We start from the raw sequence: 24,174 nt of genomic DNA, 5'->3' as shown, positions 1-24,174 counted from the left end.
TGCAATCCAAACATGAGCAGTGCCACGTTACCAAAAAATTGAATGTATAACCCTAACCATAACTTAATAAGGAAAATTTCCTGTTTCCCGTATATGATCCAAGGTCATCTGCAACCCGAACTTCAGAGCTGCTTCATGACCAGTTCTAAAACCATTTCCATATACCATAGATATATCTGATGCAATTTGATGTTTGAAAAACACACCAAGTTTTATCTCAAATGGTGAATGTGCCCCTTGCCTTGATGGTGTAGAGGGTGGCATTGAGGATGAAGTTGATGCACCACTGGGGTCAGACATACATAAAATTTGGGATTCTAACCACTTACTCGCGAGAACTTGACAAATACCTTCTTCAACATCTTGTCTGAGATTTCGAAAACCTTGCATAAAAAATGGTGATATATCAGGAACTGAATCGAAGAGAGGAAAATGCATAGGAGGAAGGGCTGTTCATTTCATTTACGACTCATTGATTTATGATGAAATAGAACGAAAGGATTATGTCACCTAAATAAATACTTCAATATCGAAACTAAAAGTGAAAAGAATATGTGACGTTCATGTTTTTATTGAAAAAGTTGCTATGGGAAAACAAGATTTCTAATCAATACAGGGAGAGATCATACTGTATAAGTTACTACATAATTAATCAATATTAACATCACTAAATTCAACGTCATTTCAGCAAGATATTGCATGTTAAGAACTGTTCTTACTTCTTACAAAGCAATCGAATTATTCATACTTCAAGCAAAAACCGATTTCTGAAATTAAAGTTAATTGATTGTTGTATGAAATAAATTGAGAATTTTCACACTTACAAGTGTGGGGTGCAAATGAATCAATTTGTTCGCAAGCACGTCCGGAAAGCACAAAATCATTCGATTGTAGTCGAAATTATCAAATTTGAGCCGAGTTCATAATATAAAACGACAATTCAAGTCTAGCATAGTATAACTCAATATTTAAAATTCAACAAGATGATTCAAGCTTATGCAAATTATAAGGAATATTCAGCTTGACTTGGTTCATTTGTCTTCCTATTCATGGGGAGAGACAGATAAAATAAATTGTAGCCATTTGTGAGAAAATACCATTTAGTCGCAGCCACGCATGCATCATTTCATGAGCTAATATTGATCCTGTTAGCAACCTGCAGCTTTTAACAATTGAGTGACTAAATTTATTCTAATAGAAATCGAATATGCCCAAAATAAGAATGTGATGTAGAAAATACCTTGGAAAACTATGTAAAATAAGTATTGCTGTCACTTCGCAATGGCGGGTTAATTTATAAGGCCCGGTTCTCATTCCTATTGGTCGGTTTCCAGTACCTATTCTTGGTCGGCGCAATACCTGGTGATCATTGGCAAACCATGACACTTAAATCAATATTAGATCAAGTTTCAAATGAATGATCTTTCCGAGGATAGACCGAATGACAAAGAATAATAGTGCAGTGCCCTTACAGTGCTGATGGTTTGTTCCTCTGAGAGACAGAGACCTCGTGTCTCCGGCATGTGATGATGCCCCTAGAAAGAAAGGGTAAGGGAAATGAAAAGTAGATTTTCCCATTTATCTTACTTTTTCTTCACAAGAAAGGAAAGTCAAAACAAACAAGCAAATATCTTGGGATGTTGGACATAAATCTTACATGTCTCTCTCCATCCAATGCCTCATTCAGTGCCTGCCTGTCAACCAATAGTAAAGGAATTGGCTGTGTCACTTTCATATTCAAACCTTCATAAAAGTCTTGTACATCAATAAAAAGAGGCTGGCACTCATCGGTATCCATAATTGCCGAATCTAAACATTCCATGCATAGACTTCGACCATCATTAAGGGATACACATTTTGCATCCCTAGACTGTGAGCATCAAGTAATTTATCGAATCAATCAGCAGTTAGCACCCTAAGAAACGACCATTAAGATTTTCTTAGCAACAATGAAAATATTTTAATCTGGCTCCAATTTACCTCCATCCGCTCACAACTGCAGCATCTCCGAGTTCCATCATGCTCATGACAAGGACAGTATTTCTGGGACCAAAAAGGATGCGCCCTATATTCAATAAGGCCAATGGCATTTGTCGGGATCTGGAAAAACAAAAAAATAAATAAACTCGCCAAAGAAGTAAAAAATAGTAATGTAGTTCATGTTATGTGTGTTATAAAACCAAAAAGGATGCGCCCTATATTCAATAAGGCCAATGGCATTTGTCGGGATCTGGAAAAAGAAAAAAATAAATAAACTCGCCAAAGAAGTAAAAAATAGTAATGTAGTTCATGTTATGTGTGTTATATATATATACACACACACACACATATATATAAAGGGGGAGAGAGAGGGGAGAAGGAAAATAAAAATGGAAAATAAGGAAATGGTCCAAACTTTTGGAATTCAAAGAAATATTTTTCTTTTTTTTAATATAAGAAACGATATTATATTGATTACTAAAATTAATTATAAAAAGCGAACCAGAGGTCCATATAAAACGAAGTGAGATCCATAATCAAAATAGATAAACATAATACTAGACTCGATTCCTATACAAATCTGAGACCAATAACAATTTGAACTTTACATCCTCGAATTCCAACATGAAACTCTTATTTTAACTTTGTCCCAACACTCTTCAATCGAGTCTTCTTGATCTTTAAAGATTCATTTATTCCTCAACGTCCACATGAACGAACTCAAAAGTGAACCACCAAAAAAAAAATATTTTTCTTTGCCCTCAACTTCAAGCGGAACATGGACATATTCAAGTATATTCATATATGCCTACATTATTGGAGCGACTACATTGAATAGATCTTGTTTTCATAGAACACCCAAATGGATAACCCAGCTTGATACGTAAATGTAACAAACTTATTTCTTTAGTCAACGGTTTAATGCGAATAGGATGATCATTGATGTATCTAGAGTATAGAATATCTTCATTTTTATTCTTTAGCTCTCACAAAGCTGTTGCAGGAACTTGATCATTTCAAAATTGGTGGTAGAAGACAGCATATGTGATTCCTATCCAAGCTCAATAAAGAACTTGATGAGGTATGGTAACATCTACTTAATACGGACACATGCCAAAACATTAAATATTTATTTTAATGGCAGCAAAAAAGCTGCAAATAGGATTAAGGGCAGGATAACTATCCAGTGCCACGAACTTTTTCACGTGTCATGGAAAATGTTAGTAAGAAAACCAAATTCAGAAAAAGAGCTGTAATCTTTGCGAACGCTGAGAACCTCTCAAAACCCAAGTATGTCAAGGCTCATATACCCTAAACTACGTCCTATCCACTACCACCACCCCGTGGTTGACAAAATTCGATGGCAACAGTCAAACTTTGTCCATTCATTAGCACCTCTCTTTAAACCTAACCACCATAAACACTATTTCATTTTCAACCTTCAGTCTACCGGAGACTGTCCCTTGGCCCGTAGGGCGGCTGGATCACCTCCTTTTCAGGGAGAGCTAACCTATCACCTTTCAAGAATCACACATCTTTAAATAACCACCTCCCGTGCCATCCTCCACTTTGAATTTCTCAGCCTTCCACCACTCACTTTGTATCCTTACCCAGTTAACATCTAAGGCTAGACATTTAAGAAGCTGAAAAACACATGGACGCAAACAATTTGAAAGTAGAAATAGCAAAAGATGTGAAGTAATATTATTACTACAACACATTAGTGAAACAAAAAGCCTTTGAGAGATTCAAACAGCGAATAACCAATAGGATAAAGTACTTACAAAGTGTTTGCACACATCACATTTAGGTAGATAAGACTCCTTGTAACAAGCTTTATGATATGGGTTGCTCCCAGACATGGAAAACTGTATCAGAGATTTACAACTGAGATTAATTAATTTTACTTGTAAAAAAGATCAAGGAAAACGAAGAGTACAACTTTTTAAATCTGTATTGCACTTGTTCAGTTGACTTCACTATCTATAATCTGAGCTCCACCACTTTTTTCCTCTTGAAAGATTTGATTTTTCTATTGCACATGGAGTCATGAACTACAAGTAATCTTCATGTTAAGCATGGTTACAATTCTAACGAGTGTGAACAGCTTAATGGTAATCAACAAGAAACTTGGTGAAGGGAAAATGCAGTAAAGACATGGTAAAATGTTATGCCAAAAATATTTAAAAACCAAGTTGGGAGTCAAAAAGAAGCCAAAAGCAACACAAGAAAGTTTCCAAAAGCTGCAAATTACTAAAATAAATTACTGAAACACTGAACAGATACCAGATGCAGAGTGGAATGCTATTAGATTATTTCTGGATGGCTCGTAGGGAAAATTAGTAAGCAAATTTACCATAAAATTAGAATGTCGCTACTATTTAGCCTAGAATTGTTCCATGAATTACTCTTATTTGGCCTATTTATTGTACACATCTTTAACCGATGAATAACGAGAAATAATAATATTTTCTTACCCATGTTTTCTCCTTCTCTACTTGACATGGTATCAGAGCCACAGCTCGATAATTAAAAAAACAAGGGTTTGCGAAATTGCAAAGCAGCTGCAGAGCCCTTCAATTTGCTGTTCTCGGTAGTCCTGAAAAACGTGGAACCCTACCCAGCGTTGTGTTGCACTTGTTCCGTGCTTCTTATGTGTTACGCTGCCAATTTCTTTGCACAAATGACACTGGTTTTGTTCTGCCGCAACCTGTTGCTTAAGCCCAAAAATCCCAGCATCTCATTATTTGAAAAAAGGCCCAGAAACATCAGGAAAAAGATGGACTAGAAAACAGCGATGAAGGGCTCAAGCTCTCCAGCATCCAACTGCGAGTTCCTTCAACAAGGACGTAATTTTGCAACCATCACAGACAATGCCAATTTACGAAACTTCTCTGCAAATTACCGTTCATAAATTGAATGACAGAAACTACTTGGAATGGGCTCAATCTGTCCGGCTACTGGCTAGTGATTGACTGAAAGGAAAATTGGGCATCTTGACTGGGGAAACAAAATCTCCAGCCATAGATGATCCAAAATATCTCCAATGGCGCTTGGAAAACTACATGGTCAGTGCTTGGCTTATTAACTCCATGGAACCTACTGTGGGAAAGCCATTCCTATTTTTGCCCATTACCTGTGAAGCTTGGGGAGGTGAAAGGAGAAGGTCCTGTTGATACTGGCAGATATCAAAGATTAGTTAGGAAGTTAATTTATTTGTCTCCCACTCGACCCGATATAGCTCTCGCTGAGTTTGGTAAGCCAGTTCATGCATTCTTCTTATAAGTATCATCTTTAAGCTATATTTCGTATGTTTCGATATCTAAGGCAACTCCTGGAAAAGGCATGTTCTTTAAAAAAAACGGGGAAAGAAAAGTTGAAGTCTGATGTAGACTGGGTTGGGTCAATAACCGATAAAAGATCTACATCGGGATATTGTAAGCTTCTATGAGGCAACTTAGTTAGTTGGAGAAGCAAAAAATTAAGTGTTGTTTCTAGAAGTAGTGCATAAGCTGAATTTCGATCGATGGCCCAAGGAGTGTGTGAAGTATTGTGGTTAAAAAGTTCTCGAATGTCTTAGACAAACAGTTAATCTTCTCATAAGATTATATTGTGATAGCAAATCGGCTATAAGAATTGCTCATAATCTTGTGTTCCACGACAAGACAAAACATGTTGAAATTGATAGGCATTTCATCAAGGAAAGTATTCTCTTTGTTTCTACCCTGAAACAACTCGCAAATAAACCCCCCAAAGGTTTGAAGACACACGTTCGAGGATCAAGTCAGCAAGTTCGGCATGATTGTTATCTTTGCACCAACTTGAGCGGGAATGTCGCTAAATCAGGGATTTTAATATTTTTGTAAAGCAGCAATTTACCATAAAATTAGAACTTGTCACTAGTATTTAAGCTGGAGTTGTTCCATAAATAACTTTTTTTTGGCCTATTTATTGTACACGTCTTTAACCGATGAATAATGAGAAATAATATTTTCTTACTTATGTTTTCTCCTTCTCTATTCGACAAAAAAAATGACCAAATGCGGATCGTCATTGACCAAAACCAAATCAAAATGTCTCCAACAGCTCCATTTTGAAAAACTACTTCTGTATCTCACACCATCCAACAAATAAACTTTTGGTGCTCATTTGCTTTAAGATAAAGAATAGGAAAGCTATAATAATAGTAAATACTAAATACCAACTTGACGATAATAGCCCAATGGAATTTTAAAAATACTCTGAATCTGTTTAAAGGGCTACTAAAATATGATTGGCACATCTTCAATCTTATCTTTCCTATTGAAACAAACGCTCATCAATTATCCACCTTCGAAGGAAGCTAGTTACACGATTTCATTAATCAATCAATCCACTTGATGATAGCTCTCTTCAAAGTGGTTTTCATATCTTACAACCCCAAATACACTTGAAGCCTTAGATGAGAACCGTGTTAGAGTGAGTGTCTCAATTTTGGATAATTGTTTAGGAATGAAATAATATGGAAAGGCTGTAGGATACAATTTCATTATCTAAAATGATTATTCTGAAATCCTGTAGATAAACCTCTTCACAGTAAATATAAGAATTTCCTTTGCAACCGACCTTTTGAATTATAAGTGCTATAACCTTTCCAGTTCGAAATATTTATTTTGATAAAAATTCAATCTAGCATGTATGCTTCCGGGTCCAGAAATTATCGGATATTTTGTTATCAACCTCTTGTCCTAAGAAAGTAGTTTCTCGATAAAGTCCACTTATCATAGCTATCGCACAAGGGCTGAGATCAAGATTTCACTTTCTTACTGCAGCAGGTACATTTTTTGTCATTCGACATGTAACTGATGCTTAGGGTTTGACTTTGATGGTTTCAGCATTTATTATATCACATAGAAAAAAATTCCATCAAATTTGGAACAACTACTTTGACATAAAAACAAAATCTAACAAAGGACTGAAAGGAATCTCTTATTAAATCATAGTCGTTGATGAATGTGGTGGCGCTGCAGAAATCAGAAGTTGTACCTCAGTTTTGGATTTTCCTCATGGAATTTTTATCGACATCCAGGTGAATGTAATTGCGTATTTAGAACAGCCTCAGAGTAAATTTTACTTCTTAGGCTTATTAATCACTTCAAAGCTCCTAGAATTTCTAAAACAGAAAATGAAACTACAATATACAAATAAAATTCAAATGGTCTTAAAAAATGTGTTGCAAGTTCAAGCATGAGTAATATTTGGAATCTGGTTTATTGCAATCGCAGAGTCACTTTCTTATTCACAGTATAAAACATAAGTAGTGCCTTTTATTACATTTAAGTAAAGAATTTAAATAGAATTCCTCCAACAAAATGGCAGTTTTTGTGTAAGTTAGAAACTACAGTCATTTTGCTGAAGTTGCAATTAAAATTAAATTTTGTTCGGTTCCAATGTTTTAATATTTTATCCATAATATTTGCTAAAACAGGTAGCTACCCTCTGGGATCATACTTTGTCGAGTTGAGCTAAACTAAATATATTGTTCCTTTCATCAAACAAAAGCATAAATTGAGTATTGACAATTTTCCCCTAAAATAGTATCAATAGTAGCAACGGAATTTATTTGTTTTACAGATGGAAATAGGTCGCTGCCAATAAAATATTCTTTACTATCAGTATAATTTACAACTTGAGAATATCATTAGACTGATTAGGCTGGACATCAAATTTGATTCAGACAGGTATTTGTTAAAGTAAAATCATCATTTTATTCATCAAAACCTGCTCTTACCTGGACCGTGACGACCATACCCTTAATATTGCTTTTTAGTAATATCATTAATCTTTAGACAGGTTAAAAAAAAAAGCATGGCCTTGGAACTCTACCACATCTTGCTATCATCCACACAATATTTTTAGCATACAGAAACAATTAATTATCTGCTGGAGAGTTAAAATTGGTAAAGTCATTCTAAAATCATTCACTGACAACAAGGTGCCAGCAAACATCCAGCGTGAGTCAGCACCAAAAGTTAAAAATCATCACATGAAAATTTTCATATACGAAGTTCAGGTTGCAAAAGCATACAACATACATTACAATCTCTTGAATACTGATACCATGAATATAAATAAAGGATAAGCTACCAGAACAAGTACTTTGAATGATAACGTTTATTGTACCTCAAAGTCATATATTGGTTGGTTGCAACCATGGCATCTGAAACATTCTGGGTGCCACATTGCACTCAAACGACTCAAAAATCTTCCATGGCCAATCTCTGTGTTACAACCAGCACAATTCCTACAATAGAAAGCAAACCAAAAAAATTATGCATCGGATTGTAAACAAGTGAAATTGATTAAGACTATCCCGCAAATAAAGGTTAACATCGACCCCCAGGGTTCCTCAAATTAGGAATCATCTCTACCATCATAAGAAATGTGTTGTACATATACCTGATTGAAGTCATAATTAACAACATTTATGTACTATTCACCAGCACAAGCCAAAGTAGATGAAAAATCTTGAATGCCAAACATATGCATACAGAACTAATATGTGGCAAGATGTTACGTGAATTTTTAACAAGGCTCACAACAACAACATTTAATAATAAAATAGGTTTGCGTATCAAATAAACCATAGCCCTCAAAGTGGACATAAAAAATTAACTTGGAACTTGTGAGCGTATTCTAATGGAATATGACAGCATATCGAAAAATGATCAACTCAAAGAAATTCAATTAATATAAGCTCTGAACTGTGAAGAAATTCATAAGATGAAATTTCATTTCTTACTTGCAAAGAGAATTGTACAAACGTTACAGCTAGAATGACAACAACTGGAAAAGGAAAAGATAGCTACAAATCAAAAGATAATAATCAGCAAATTTAATTTTGGTAAGTAGATCAAATTAACTCCTAAATATCAGTGTGTAAATCTCGCAGATCTTCAAGGATTTCCGCATTCCCCTTCAAGCTAGGCTGTAGATGTTGAGCAGTCCTAGCTTAGACTTTAGTTCCTCAAGTTGATTCTTAGGCACTGCTTTTGTCAAGATATCTGCAGTTTGATGACTTGTTGGGATGTAGCGTAAGTGAGATGATGCTTGCTTCAAGTTTTTCTTTTACAAAGTGTCTATGAATCTCCACATGTTTAGTTCGATCATGACACACTGGATTTTTTGCTATGCTGATGATAGACTGGTTATAACAGAACAATTTTATAGACCCTGACATGTGTATGCTCAGTTCATTCAGCAATCGTTTTAGCCATATTCCCTCACATATGCCTTTTGATAAAGCTCTAAATTCAGCTTTTTCACTACTCCGTGACACTACCGGTTGCTTCTTGCAACGCAAAGTAACAAAATTTCCCCAAACATGAGTGCAATACCCAAGTAGATCTTCTATCTTCTATAGATCCAGCACAATCAGCATCAGCAAATTCCTTTTGAAGAATAAACCTTGACCAAGTGCATTTTTTAAATACAATAGGATTCTATACACTGCCTCATGTATTCTTTAGTTGGTTTATTCATGTACTGGCTTACAACACTGACAACAAAAAATAAGGTTTGGTCTAATATGTGAAAGGTAGATGAGTTTTCCAACCAATATTTGATATATTCCTTTGTCGACAAACAAATTTCTTCTTTAGTTCTTAGTTTTGAATTTTGATCTATAGGTGTGTCAGTTGGTTTACATCCCAGCATCCCAGTCTCCTTCAATAGATCCATCACATATTATGTTGTGGAACTAAGATTCCCTTATTCGATCTAGCCACCTCCATGCCCAAAAAGTACCTAAGGTTTCCCAAGTCTTTAATTTCAAATTATTTGGCTAGAAACTTTTTGAGTTTTTTGAGTTCTACGAAATCATCTACAGTTAGAATTATATCATCGACATAGACAATAACGATTGCCCTTTGATTGGAGGCGGACTATTTGACAAACATGGTATCATCATCTTAAGTTTGACTATACCCGAATTGCTTCACAACTTTTGTAAATCTGTCAAACCAAGTCTTTGGTGATTGTTTAAGACCATACAAAGATTTCTTGAGTTTCCAAACAATGTTTGGATTTGTGAGATCATCAAATCCAGGAGGTATCACTATGTATACTTCCTCCTCTAGATCACCATTTAGAAAAAGCATTCTTTACATCTTATTGATGCAATGGCCAGTCAAGATTAAAGGCACGAGATAACAACAGTCATGATAGAGTTAAGTTTTGCAAATGGAGTGAATGTTTCCTAGTAGTCTATGCCATAAGTGTTATGATCATCATAAATACACTCCGATCGGATTAACAGAAAATATGTTATATTATTCCATTGAAAATAACAAACACTCTGTTACAACCAACATCTCACACTAACAGATTGTTAGTGACTCACTCACTGTATAATAACTGAATGGCTCCTCCACCCAACCCCCCTTCTCATTTTATACTTCTTTCTCACGTGTCTTTCCCCTCCTTTTCCTAACGTACACGTTTACAATCTTGGGCCTAGGCTTGTCTATCTCTTAAACTGTTGGGCTTGATAATTATGAAGTAACTGGGCAATAAGTTTGGGCCCATAACATGCCCAGCCTCTTCAAGAATCGCCTTGTCCTCGAGGCGAAATCCTGGAAATTGTGCTGTGAAATCTTCCTTGTCTTCCCACATTGCATCTTCATCCGTTCTTCCTTTCCATGGCACCAGTAACTGTTGGCATGACTTCTCTTTCACTCGCTTAGTTCTTCCAGCCAAAACTCCTTCAGGTTCAAAGGTGAGAAACAAATCGATGTCCACTTCTCTAGACAACTTAACTTCATTCGGGTCTCGACCCACTGCTCTTTTTAGACATGAATGTATTTTGGACCCCTCTGGTAGCTTCAGACGATATGCCATATGTCCCACTTTCTTCAACACTCGATAAGGCCCATAGTACCTAGCTACCAACTTCTGAAACACCCTTGTACAAACAGAATTTTGGTGGTGCGGTCGTAGCATCAGGTATACCAATCGCCTTCTTGATAATGGATCTCCCTACGGTTTTTGTTAGCGTACTTGGTCATCCGTTGTTGAGCTGCCTAGATTATATTTCAGCTGCCTTAGAAGTTCATCCCTGTCCACCAAGGCTTGTGAAACCGCTGATACCTTGGTTTTTCCAGGTGAAAACTTAATTAAAGTAGGAGGTCTTTGTCCATACACCACTTCAAATGGGGTCATTCCAACAGCTGTCTGATAGGAAGTATTGTACCAATACTCCGCCCAATGCACCCACTGTGACCAGTCCTTGGGTTGTTCGGAGCAGAAGCAGCATAGGTACGTCTCGACACATTTGTTCAAAGCTTCACTTTACCCATCTGTCTCAGGATGGTAGGCTGTACTCATTTTGAGGTGAGTCCCCTGTAGCCTAAACAGCTCAGACCAAAATAAACTCATGAACACCGCATCTCTGTCATTGACGATGGTCTCTGAAAACCCATGCAATTTGATCACATTGCGTGCGAAAATTTCCGTACATTGTTTAAGAAGTAGAAAGTTTCCATACTTAGATAGCCTGTCAATCATCACTAAGATCACTTCAAAACCCTTTGATTTCGCCAGTCCCGTAATAAAATCCATAGCCAAATCTTCCCAAATTGCTTCTGAAATTTCCAAGGGTTGTAGTTCTGCCGGAGTAGCAGCCTCATACTTAGGTTTTTTACATACTCCGCATTCGGACACAAACTTATAGACATCCTTCTTCGTCCATAGCCAAAAGAAATTATTTGCGATTCTTTTATACATTCTAAAGGCTCCTGAGTGTCCCCCAATACGAGTGGCGTGGAATTCCATCAGTAACTTGGAAACCAACTGTGATGTCCAAGGAACAACTAATCCTCTTTTAAAGAGTAAACACCCATTAACCAAGGAGTAGTGTTTGTTACTGTCTTGGAAAATGCTCACTCTTTCTATGATCTGTTTAAAAACTGGGTCATTTTTTACAGCTTCTCGAATCTCTTGTACTCCCATCCATTCTGCTTTTGTTAAAGCATTCAATTCTCCAATGTCCTCTCTTCTCGATAAAGCATCTGCTGCTCCATTGTCCGCCCCAGCTGTATGCTTTATTTCAAACTCATAACCCAGTAATTTGGCCAACCAATATTGTCGATCCGGCGTGGTTATACGTTGCTGCAACAAGTTCCTCAAAGGTTTGTGATCAGTCACCTCTAGGAACTTTCGTCCTAGTAGATCGTGACGCCAATGTTGGACCGCCAATACTAGTGCCATTAACTCCCTCTCGCATTCTATCACAAATTCTTTAGAAAAATCGGGCATCCTCAGTACTGGGGCAGTCACAACAGCTTGTTTGAGCAGCTCAAAAGCTCCTTGGGCTTTCTCATTCCACCCAAAATTATTCTTCCTCAGCTGCTCAGTGAGTGGCCTCACAATCCTAGCGTAGTCTTTAATGAATTTCCGATAATATCCCGTTAATCCCAAAAACCCTCTCAACCCCTTTGTGCTTTGCGGCTGCGGCCAATGTACCACGCTGTCAACCTTATTAGCATCCACTTCTGCCCCGTGAGCCATGATTATTTTTTGTTCAGAACCAGCTGGTGTTGCTTGAACAACTCCAACACTACTTCCACATGTTGCACATGTTCCTCCCAACTCTTACTGTAAATCAAAACATCATCAAAGAAAACTAATACAAATTTTCGCAAGTAAGGGCGAAATACCTCATTCATGGTTGCTTGGAACGTGGCTGGAGCTTTTTTCAGCCGAAAAGGCATGACCAAAAATTCGCAGTGGCTTTCATGTGTCCTGAACGCTGTTTTATGTACATCGGCAGCTTGAACTTGAATCTGGTGGTATCCAGATTTGAGGTCCAGCTTGGTAAAATGTGTCGCTCCATGTAGTTCATCAAATAACTCCTCCACCACATGAATTGGATACTTGTCAGCAATGGTAATGTCATTCAATGCTCGGTAGTCAATGCAAAATCGCCAACTCCCATTTTTTTTTTACTAGTATAACCGGACTTGAGTCGGGACTGTTGCTGACTTGTATCGCTCCTAATGTAAGCATCTCTCTCACCATCCGTTCAATTTCATCCTTCTGATGATGAGTGTATCAATAAGGTCTTACCGATACCGGCCCACAACCCTCTTTTATACCTATAGCATGATCCTGTCGACTACTAGGGGTAATTCACTAGGTTCTTGGAATATCCCCTCGTAGTTGGCAAGAATGTTGCTCATTGCTTCCTCGCCTTCCTTCTCGTCTGCCCCACCCTCTTCTCCCCACTCCATTTGATTAATACTGCTCCGCAGAATTCAACCTCACTCACTTTGGCGATCCCCTTGAATGATACAATGGATCTCCTAAGGGATGGATCCCCCTTTAAGACTACCGTTTGATCACGCCAACTAAATCGCATCTCCATTTTATTCCAATTCAGCAGGACATCACCCAATGTACGAAGCCAATCAACTCCCAAAATAAGATCAATACCTCCTAATTCGAACAAATATCCATCAATCTGAATTCGACACTACCCCATATCCACCTCCAACTCCTGCACACCCCTTGACATTACACCCGACACCCATCCCCAAGAAACACCCCAAAAAACACGCTCTAGTCAAATACGAGCCCCAACTCCGCAATTAATTTTTTTGAGACGAAGTTGTGGCTTGCGCCACTGTCCACCATTGCTACCACCTCCCGCCCAGCCACCTTCGCCCTCATTTTCAATGTTTGTGGATGGTTTGTGCCATTAACTTTAATACAACGGTAACTCTAGAGTGTTATTCCACGTCGGGTTCCCCTATCTCCCATGTTTCTCGCATCGCCTTCTCCGTTTTTTCCTCTAACTCAACATGTTCCCACTCAGCATCTTCTCCTTCCTCCTCCGCTAGAATCGTCACTCTCACTCTCAAACTCTTGTTGGCACATCGGTGCATCGGGTGGTAGGGTTCTCCACATTAAAAGTACAATCCCTTTCTCTCGCCTGTGCAGGAATTCTTATGAGATACAACCCTGCTATCACGGTTTTTTTGATGTAGTATCCTCGTCGCCCCTTCACCCCGATCTCCTCAAACACTTCCTCCCGATGGACCCCGAGACCCACCACCGTAAGATTGCGGTGTAAGTGGATTTTACATCCTTTGCTCTCCTGGGCTCACTGTCCCCATACTAATATTGGGTTTTGGGTAATTTTTGATACGGTCCCTATCATGCACTGGGGTTTGATTGGCCCAGCCCACATTAGTTACCAATTTTTGTGCATACCCCAGGCCCGATCCCACTTTATTTCTTCCCTTATCCATTGTCGTCCCATACAATTCCCTCTACAGCCTTTTGCCAACATCATCGCACGATCCACCGTTCGGGGTGCGTGTACAATCATCCTCCACCGTATCTCCTCCCGCAACCCGCTCTTGAAGTAGCCCAAACATTGATCTTCCTAGACAACACCCAGCTGCGCAACCAACATCTCAAAGCGCTCGATGTAAGCGTCCACCGACTACTGACCTTGGTTCAGTGACGCCATTAGTTCAAAAGAATTGGCATCATATCCACTGTAGCGTTTGATCAGTTCCTCCGCAAATATGTCTCGATCCATGTTCGGGATCCTTACCTTCATCCAACGGAACCAATGCACCGTGGTACCATGCATACAAATGTATGCCAATTTGAGCCTACATTCCAGTGGTGTATCATGGACTTCGAAGTACTGTTCCATCCTCCCCAACCATCCCAACGTGTCCTCTCTTTCAAATCCAGTTATTTCAATTTTTTAATGCTATTCTCACTTCCTCAGCGACTTCTTCCCGTCCCTCTCCTTGGCACGCCACGCTCTCATCCTCCCGTGTATCTCACTTCTTACCCCTTGCTGCCCTCCACCTTCATTGCTCATAACAGCCGCTCCCCTTGTGCCTTGATCATATGTTCCATCATCTCCCTCAGGCTTAGTAATCCCTCCACAGCCTTGTCGATTTTATCCAATCTGTCGTGCACTTGCGACATGTTGTCGTGCACCCTATCAACACCTTTTCCATGCTCTCCATCTTGGCTTCTGAACGAGTGCTGGCCATGGTATTCCTCGGCTCTTTCGGATCCGACTGGTCGGACCAATGTTATGATCCTCAGAAATAAACTCCGATTGGATTAACATAAAATATGACACATTATTCCACTGAAAATAACACACACTCTGTTACAACCAACCTCTCGACTCACACTAACAGATTGTTAGTGACTCATTCACTGTATAATAACTGAATGCCTCCTCTACCCAACCCCTCTTCTCATTTTATACTTTTTTCTCGCGTGTCTTTCCCCTCCCTTTCCTAACGTACGTTTACAATCTTGGGCAGAGGCTTGTCTATCTCTTCAGCTGTTGGGCTTGATAATTTTGAAGTAACTGGGCTCAATAAGTTTGGGCCCATAACAATATGATTGAGTGAGTCATTTTGCAACAAGTCGTGCTTTGAGCCTGTTAACCCATCAACATTCTGCTTAACTGTAAAGGTCCATTTGCAACCCACTGGTTGTTTTCCAGCTGGTAATTTGATATTTCCAAAGTACCAGCCTTTCCAATGCTCGGATTTCCTCCCAAACAGCAGCTTTCCACTCTGGTTTCTTAAGGGCTTCATGAATAGACTTTGGAATCTGTATGCTTTAAAGATTACTAACAAATGCATAATATTTTGGTGATAAAGCATTGAATGAGACAAACTTTTGAATAGGATGATCAGTGCATGACTCTTCCCTTTTCTTAAAGCAATAGGTTCACCATCATCTAGGTGCATTGATAGGAAGAGAACTGGGACTAGTGTTACCTGGTGAATTGATTCAGGAGTTGGATTGGATTCATGGCAATGATTCAATGTCTCAAGTTCCTTTTCTTCATGATTTCATTTTCTCCTCGAATAGACTCGAAGCTCAGCAGTTGGTTCAGGCTGCAAAGAGCCACTACGTGCTGGTTGATGACTTGAAATTGGTTGAGATGATTCAGACTGATCAGTAGAGTTTTGGACTGGATTTAGGTATGACTCTATAGTTTGTATGAATGTACCAGTGTTCAAAGATTGAAGTTCTAGTGAGGCAGTTTCATCAGAAATTTCTGACTTGTATAGTAAGGTTGTTCTTCAAAGAATGATACATACATAGAGTTGTAGAACTTTTGAGTGACATGTGAATAACACTGATACCCTTTTGGTGAGATGAGTACCCAACAAATATGCACTTAACAGCTTTTGGGTCAAGTTTACTCCAAAGATGATCATGAATATGAACAAAGCAAGTACACCCCAAGGCCTGTAGAGGAATGCTAGATATGACCCGAGAACTTGGGAAGGACTAAAGGAGTTGACATGGAGTCTAAAAGTTTGAAGTCCGAGAAAGCATCCTATTTATAAGATAGGTGGCTGTAAGGAATGCTTCGCCCCTTAGGAACATGAGTTGAAAACATCGAAGATCGAGCAACTTCAAGAATGTCCCTATTTTTTCGTTCTGTGATCTCATTTTGTTGAGGTGTATCAACAAAAACTAAATGGATAATCTCTTGGTTTTCCAGATATTCACCCAATTTTGTTTCAAAATATTCTTTGCATTATTAGTCTTTATCACCCATCTTTTAGTTTGAAATTGAGTTTGAACCATAACATTGAATTTTTTTGGAATAGTGTTCCCATTTCAGATTTTGATTTCATAAGGAACAACCATGTGGCTCTAGTGTGGTCATCCACAAATGACACAAACCATCTAGCTCCTATCACATTTTTTTTGTTTTGGATGGCCCCACACATTATGGATCATTGAAAAAGGCGGGGAAGCTTTATGTGGTGTATGGTGATAAGAACTACGAGAGTGTTCAGAATATTGACGCACCTCACAGTGAAACAATTGAGAAATTTTCTTGCTAAACAAGGATGGAAACAGTCTTCGTGGGTACAAGAAATTAGGGTGACCTAGAAGATAGTGTCACAACACAACTTCACTATCTTTATCATTATTTTCACAAGAAACTGAACCTTTTGAATGAACATACACGACATTAAAATCCTGGCTTCTAACAGAATCTTCATTCTTGAGAAGAAAAGGTCCATAGCACATCTTAGCATTGCCAATTGTCCACCCCGAATCCAAATCCTGAGTTCACAAATATTTGAGAAAAATTTAGCAACACATTTATGTTCTTGAGTAAATTTTCTGACTGACAAGAGATCATAATCGAGATTTTGCGCATGGAGGACCAAGGATAAAGATATATTCTCATAAATAATTACGGAACCTCTTCATGCCACCTTAGACAAGGATCCATTAGTAATTTCATAGATAGTACTTGTGGAAAAGAGTAGCATCTCCAGTCATATGACCAGTTGCTCCCGAGTCCACTATCCATGGGCTGTGTTTCTTTGAATTTACAGCAAGAGCACTTAAAAAATTAGCTTTTTGTGTCACAATTCCTGTCCCCACTACGTTATTATTCTGCAGTGAGAAATTTTTTTGCAATAACTCGAGTTGCTCCTAGCTGAATAAGCTGGAATCTGATGTGGACAACTCTTCATTGACTGAGGTGTGCATTACTGCCTCGGCTCTCCTTGTCTTGGGTTGAATGTGTAGGCTTCCAATTTGTTGTTTTTCCATGAATTTTCCAGCAAGTGTCTAAGTTGTGAGTAGGCTTTTTGCATTTTTCAGACCATAACTTCCCTTTTCTTTGTCCACTGTCACTATTGACTTGTTGAGTGCCTCGTGCTGCCAAAGCTGAGTTCTCCGTAGAATAGTTGGTTGTTTGTTCCCCCGTCATCACCTTTTTCCTGTTTTATTCTCTGCGGACTTCAGAGAACACTTCTCGAATATTCAGAATTGATTTCATCCCTAATATTCTCCCTCGAACTTCATCTAGGTTCATGTTAAGGCCCATTAGAAACTCGAATATTCTTTTCCTTTCAACAATTTCACGAAATTTCTTTACATCATCCGGACAGCCCCACTGGTTCTCTTCAAACACATCCAGCCGTTGCCAGTGGCGTGTGAGTATATTGTAGTAATGAGTGATAGTGTGGTTTCTATTTCGAAGATCTTAGATGTGTTTTCTTTACCAGAGAGAAGGAAATTTTCGCCGATCTCCTTTGTCATTGAGTTGACAAGCAAAGACATCACCATATTTTTCCCTATCTTCCAGGTTTTGCACTTCGAGTCATCAGTTTTTGGAACAGAGATTTTTCCGATAAGATAATCATCCAAACCTTTGCTGCAAATGTACATCATCACAGATTGTGACCATTGAAGGTAGTTTTGCCCATTCAATTTGTGTCATGTGACAGGATGTGAACCACTTTCCACAAATATGGGGTGGTTGGGAGTTCGACCTAGTGAGGCCCCTTTTCATCAGAGTCCGAAGCCATTCCGTATTTGGTCATTGGAATTATATCAGAGGTTTACAACCCTCTATGATACCATGAAGAAATTCATAAGATGGAATTCTATTTCTTACTCACAAAGAGAATTGTACAAACATTATACTACTAGAATAATAACTAGAGAAGGAAAAGATAGCTACAAATCAAAAGATAATAATCAGCAAATTTAATATTAGTAAGTAGATCAAATTAGTCCCTAAATATCAGTGAGTAAATCTCGTAGATCTTCAAGGATTTCCACAAACTGCAATGTCAACAACCTATACCTGAAGCTAGCAGAGTACGGGACAGATATAGGTTGATAAATATTTTCATTTCCATGTCCATATCCATTTGTCGCATCACTGTCATTTCTACTCTGTCGCTGCTGTGGAGGCTCAACATTCAAGCTCTCTTGAAAAGCCCTAGCAAGTTGTTCATCTTCTTCCAATTGTGGTTCACTATCTATGCCACAATAGATATACAAAATATAACTTTTAGTGCGCAGGTATATACAATATAAAAACATACATGCAAAGAAAAAAATACTTAGATAGCGCCCAGTAGGTACAGAAAGGTACTTTCTGAACACAAGCATTGGGTTCAAGGTCAGAAACATACGGAGTTCCAATCTCCCATTAATCATAGTCTCTACCAAGTAAGAGATTCGAGAAAACCCAATTCTATTCTGACGCTAGGGGTGGCATTTGGGTATGCGTACTCAGTACCCGACCCATCTGGTAGGCCCACTTTAAAAGAAATTATCATGGTTCTAAAATTATCTAGAGATTCTAGACGCTAGTGGTGTGCGAGACCAGCCCATAGCGCCTAGGCGGGGGGCAAGATGTCATTAGGCAGATTCCACGGTGTTAACATAATAAGATGAATTTTGGTGTGTTATGGCAAGCCAACAAATCGCATTTTTTGTTGGACTTTGATCTAGGGCCAATAAAAAAAAGTTTTTTTCATATTTTTAATTTGGGCTTTTAATTAGCCTAAAAAACTTTTCAAAAAATAATCCCAAAAAAGTAATTATCGGCCGCCTAAGTCCTCCTAGGTTGGCCCACTAGTTCGGTGAAGTCGGCCGGCGCATATTGCCTAGGCCGATTTTTAGAACACAGGAAATTATGTATTTGAGATTTTATTCATAATATTTTTTCCATAATTTAATTGAGTTGTTCCTTAAAATAATTTTTTTACACTTTCGAATATATCATATTACAACTTAAATATATAATAGATTAATTCAATAAGCACATGTTTCAATTGCAACATTACATAATAAAAGATCAAACTAATATTATACAGTTATACTCAAATAACAAAGTTACATAAATTATATCATTTCAAATATCTAAATTATAAAATCCAAATCTTTAACGAAAATCAAAGTCTTATGACCACTCTCTTCATTTTTATATTTATTTTTTTGAAATGTTCTTTCAAATTTTCAGCTAAAGTATATTACTGCATGAAAATCCTTGTTGCCGTGCAATTTATCATGATATATCCAATGATATCACAATTCATAGTAAATATATTATTAGCACAACAGAGATATAACCAGACTTAAGAAATAAATTATAACTTGTAGTTTGTTAATAAAATCATATTCTAATATCACAAATTCAACATATCTAATAAACGGAAATGGCATAAATTGTTTACATATAAAAGAAGATGAAAGATTTTATATACATATAACAAATGATAAAAATATTCTAATACTCGACATGGCATCTAATAATCGACAATGAAGGACTTTTTCCTCTATTTACAACCATTATTAATAATTAGAAATGACTAGGTGCTACAGAATATAATGGCCAGGAATAATTAGTGTTTGGTTTTTGTAAGTGTAAAATCCTTCCGCAAATGAAACATTAACTTGTGTAAAACTTGATACTTGCAAAAGGGAGAAAATCTCACACTCAGGTGGTTGTAGAAAATGTGATTGCCTTAAAAAAGTGTAAGCTAATGACTATCGAGTAAGATGCTGCACTACGCAAGTAAGAAATTTACATTTGAACAAACCATGCATAACCATCCAATAAAATTGGAAAAAAATTGGCACGAATAATTCAAAACAAAGAATTAACTAATTGAAAGTCAATAGTTGATTACTGGAGAAAAGTTGAGGGAGAACAAATTTTAAAAGTAATTAAAAATTCCAATTAAAAGAAATTTATATAAAGGCCACTTTATACAATATTTCAGTCTTCAGATTTAATCTTGCCACCAAGAAATCAAAACAAAGAATGAACTGATTATACTTTATCCAGTCATCTTACTTTTACAATCACTCAGATGATCAGTTCTTTCAATCCACCACTCTTGCCATGCACACCTATATTGAAATCCCTTCCTTCGTAATAATTAGAAATGATTAGGTGCAACATAGTATAATGGCTAGGAATAATTATTGTTTGGTTTTGTAAGTGTAAAATCCTTCCGCAAATGAAACATGAACTTATGTAAACCACGATTCTTGCCGAAAGGGAGAAAATCTCACACTCAGGTGGTTGTAGAAAAAATGATTGCCTTACAAAAGTGTAAGCTAATGAATCTCGAGTAAGATGCTGCACTATGCAAGTAAGAAATTTACATTGAAAAAACCATGCATAACCATCCAAAAAAAATAGAAAAAAATGGCTTCATCTATGTTTCTTGGCAGGATCATCATGCATATCACAAGGCTCTTCATAGAACTATAACTCAGAGATTACCAATATATCACAAAATTAAGTTACTATAAAACTCACCAATAAAAGTTTTTGCTTTTTCTTCTTCTGAAAGAGAGAGTGCAATAGCATGGTCGATGTCTTCAATCTCCGACCATGAATCCTGTATTAAGATTCACAATGAAAATGTTTTTCTATTAAATAAATTGCCCAAAATTAAAGAAATTAAGCAAAATAAATAAAAATCCAAAACCATCAACGACGGTACGACATGCCGCCAAGAGCACAATTGACTGTATTTTATTTTGAGAAAGTTGTATGTTCACTTTGATATCGGAGCATAATATGACATAGAGACAGAAACATTAAGGTATAAAATTAAATCTTACAAAAGAAGTAGAGGGATCATTCTCCAGCGTATCAGTTCCATATCTCAAATCATAACGCCCCTCGGAAACTTTATGGTTCAAACCCTTGAAGATTTTACTAAGCCAACCCATTAGAAGAGCTGTGGTGGTCGCATGGTCAATAAACCTTTTCAGTATAGAGCAGAGAATGTTCTATATTTAAGCAAAATTCTCGTTGGACTATGAAAACGGTCTAGATTACACACCTTCAGTTATTGTTGATGCAGGATCACTCGGTCATACACTCTTCTGTATTTAAATGGATAAAAATGATTATATTTTAAGGATTCCCCGCTGAACTGAATGAGTATGTGGAGGATAAGAAGCTAACGTATCCAATCCAAAAAGTATTTGATTCATCCTAGAAGAACTCCTAGAATGTACAAGAACAAAAATCAGAACAAAACAAATTAACCAGCCAAAAAATAAATAAAACAAACAAAGAGACAAATCAGATTTATTTCTTATGTAAGCAAATACATAACACAACATGGAGCAGGTGAAATGGAGCTATCTTTCCCTTGCCAATATGAGCTCATGTCCTCTTTTCTTTGTCATCATTTTAAAAATATCAAAATTCCAAGTTTTGTTTGAGCAGAGCAATATTTTGAGCCCAGAAATAAGATTAAAATTGCTTACATTTGCCCGGAAGGAATGCCAGTCCATTGGTTCAGGCGAGGAATTCCAACCGAGGAGCTTATTCAAAGAAGACCCTTTTGAATTGTTAGCTTCTTTAAAACAAAATCAGCAGCCAGTCGAACAATTTGAGGTTCCCAGACCGAGAATTTACCAAAAGAGAGGAATTTAGGTCAATAGACCTTGTCAAATTCCAATTTCAAAAAATAGGAAAGCGAATTGCTGGTAATTAGGAAATTTTTTAAAAAAATAATGAAAATGATGACATAAGTAAGTCGCCACTCAATTGCTATAAAATACTTATTAGTCGTTCATGTTCTCTCGGTCGACCTTTAGTTGCTTGTTGGTGAAACATAATGACCAAAATTAACTCTTATTATATTATTTAAAATGAATCAAATGATATAATCGTGTTGGGGCACCGATTTCTCGTACCCAAGACGGAGCGACAATTTTAAAATTTTAGTTTTGATGCTCGAAACTAACATTGGGCGTCGTATGTTATTTAAAATCCATAGGATATTTATTGTATACATGTGCGTTTTAAATGCTGGACTCCAAACTAATCCGGGATTAGTGGAGATGACTCTTCTTGTATCTCTCTTCGAACAGATCTCTGTCTTTTGATCGTCAAATTGGGTCCACAGTCAGATATTGTGTTTTTTGTTTGGATTGTACTAGAAATCGCAAAAAAATTTGCATTGAGACCGGAACGTCCGAATTTCCAAAATCCGGAGTCGGTGTGTAAAGTCCAAGAATTTAATTCACGTAACCTGAATGCATGCAATCCAGGATTTTATTTAACTATGTGTTTAATTATTTTTATGCATTTTATGCATAATTATTGCATGATAGGATTTATTTCATGAAATTTTAAAAGTTCATGCATTAGGGTTTCTAGATGCATTTCGAGCTTGAACGAGAAACGGAGACCGGGGAATTTTTTATTTTCCTGATTAATTTTTATTAATTAATATAAAATGTTTTAAAGGTATTTTTCTACAAATGGACTTTGTTGAGTATTTTTGAAACGTCTGCCCTTTTTATCGCTTTAAAAGTACTAGAAATTTTTTTTTTAATCCTCTAAATTTCGGCTTTCCCTAAAATATTTAAAATAAAACATCATCTAACTAGCATTTTAAAAATCAAGTGAAAAGGTCATAAAAATGAAATCGTCGCATGTTACCAAACCTAAAAAGCAATAAATTTGAAAAGTATACCACATATTAAACCCCTCAAAATTCTCTCAAAGCATAAATAAATAGTCTTAAAATCTTTAACATAAATCATGAGTCATAAACCATAATGCGGAAAAAGTAGAAGCGCTGGTCCTCGGGTTGTGTGCCCTTCAGTCCAGTCAAATCACCCGTCAAGTCCTCCCTCAAACTCACATGCATCCATCACACCTAGTGAGTCTAAAGACTCAACACACCATCATCTTTATAGCAAGTAATACGTAATACAGTCAACACATAACAGTGAAAAATATTTGTACTTAAAATATCGTTTTCATGAAGATGCATAAACTTCAAACATGAACATTTTCGTAAATCTTTTATGATGCATGAACTTTAAATAGAAACATTTTTATAATGATGCATCAACCTTAAGCATAAACATTTTCATGACATGTATAACATAAACCTTAACCTTTTCCTTTTTCCTCAATATGATATGACATAAAACCTTTTTAACATGATCATAAACACTTTTCATTTTCCTTTTCTTTTTCCTTTGTTGAATTCAGATCGTTAATTGTGACTTTCCTCAAACCTCAAAAGTCGATGGATCCATCTACATGTAACCACAGTACTGGGCGGCTGGGACATCAGCGACACTCTCACCGGTCAACTGAGCTCTGGCCTATCATGATCGAATAGAAATACGATCGTCGGGGCTCCCTCTGGGGCCTTCTCCCATAAATGGGCTCCCTCTGGGGCTTTCTCCCCTCACGATATTCCCATTCTTACCTCAAACCTCATATCCTCATAACCTCATATTCGCAATAAAGGAAACACGATCGTCGGGCTCCCACTGGGACCATCACCTTCACGACATCGTCATCATTAACGAATTAGTCACAATCACTTCACTTCCTTCAAC

At 37.2% G+C, this 24,174-nt stretch overlaps 1 protein-coding gene across 3 annotated transcripts; it reads right to left on the bottom strand.

Moving 5' to 3' along the window:
* Positions 1–49: 49 nt before the first annotated feature.
* Positions 50–22,316, bottom strand: LOC142521069 (protein DA1-like). 3 transcript variants are annotated; one of them, XM_075624256.1, is made up of 13 exons: positions 22,075–22,316; positions 21,642–21,808; positions 21,418–21,537; positions 21,110–21,191; positions 18,635–18,812; positions 8,143–8,263; positions 3,765–3,848; positions 1,981–2,100; positions 1,658–1,870; positions 1,473–1,535; positions 1,241–1,359; positions 1,098–1,156; positions 50–383 (listed from the first exon to the last, which is right to left on the bottom strand). In XM_075624256.1, exons 3-13 carry the CDS (start codon positions 21,526–21,528, stop codon positions 64–66), a joined length of 1,470 nt encoding a protein of 489 aa, XP_075480371.1. In that variant the 5' UTR covers positions 21,529–21,537; positions 21,642–21,808; positions 22,075–22,316; the 3' UTR covers positions 50–63. The 3 variants fall into 3 exon arrangements, with proteins under 3 accessions (XP_075480371.1, XP_075480372.1, XP_075480373.1); XM_075624257.1 differs by lacking the exon at positions 21,642–21,808 and having other exon boundaries at positions 21,418–21,536; XM_075624258.1 differs by lacking the exons at positions 21,110–21,191; positions 21,418–21,537; positions 21,642–21,808; positions 22,075–22,316 and adding an exon at positions 18,969–19,109.
* Between the last annotated feature and the right edge of the window lie 1,858 nt (positions 22,317–24,174).

This window comes from Primulina tabacum, chromosome 12 (genome assembly GCF_025594145.1).
Source record: "Primulina tabacum isolate GXHZ01 chromosome 12, ASM2559414v2, whole genome shotgun sequence".
Classification (NCBI taxonomy): Eukaryota; Viridiplantae; Streptophyta; class Magnoliopsida; order Lamiales; family Gesneriaceae; genus Primulina; species Primulina tabacum.
Note: the sequence above shows the minus strand (reverse complement) of the source record. Positions and strands in the feature narration are given on the sequence as shown.

Bases quoted from the DNA above. Each gene is read 5' to 3' on its own strand.
- LOC142521069 (XM_075624256.1), bottom strand. From the start codon at position 21,528: ATGGGTTGGCTTAGTAAAATCTTCAAGGGTTTGAACCATAAAGTTTCC. The intron at 2,101-3,764 runs GTAAGTACTTTA...TTGTTTTTCCAG, and splicing joins GTGATGTGTGCAAACACTTT to ATCCCGACAAATGCCATTGG. The intron at 384-1,097 runs GTATTTTCTCAC...TTTTTATGCAAG, and splicing joins TGCGTGGCTGCGACTAAATG to GTTTTCGAAATCTCAGACAA.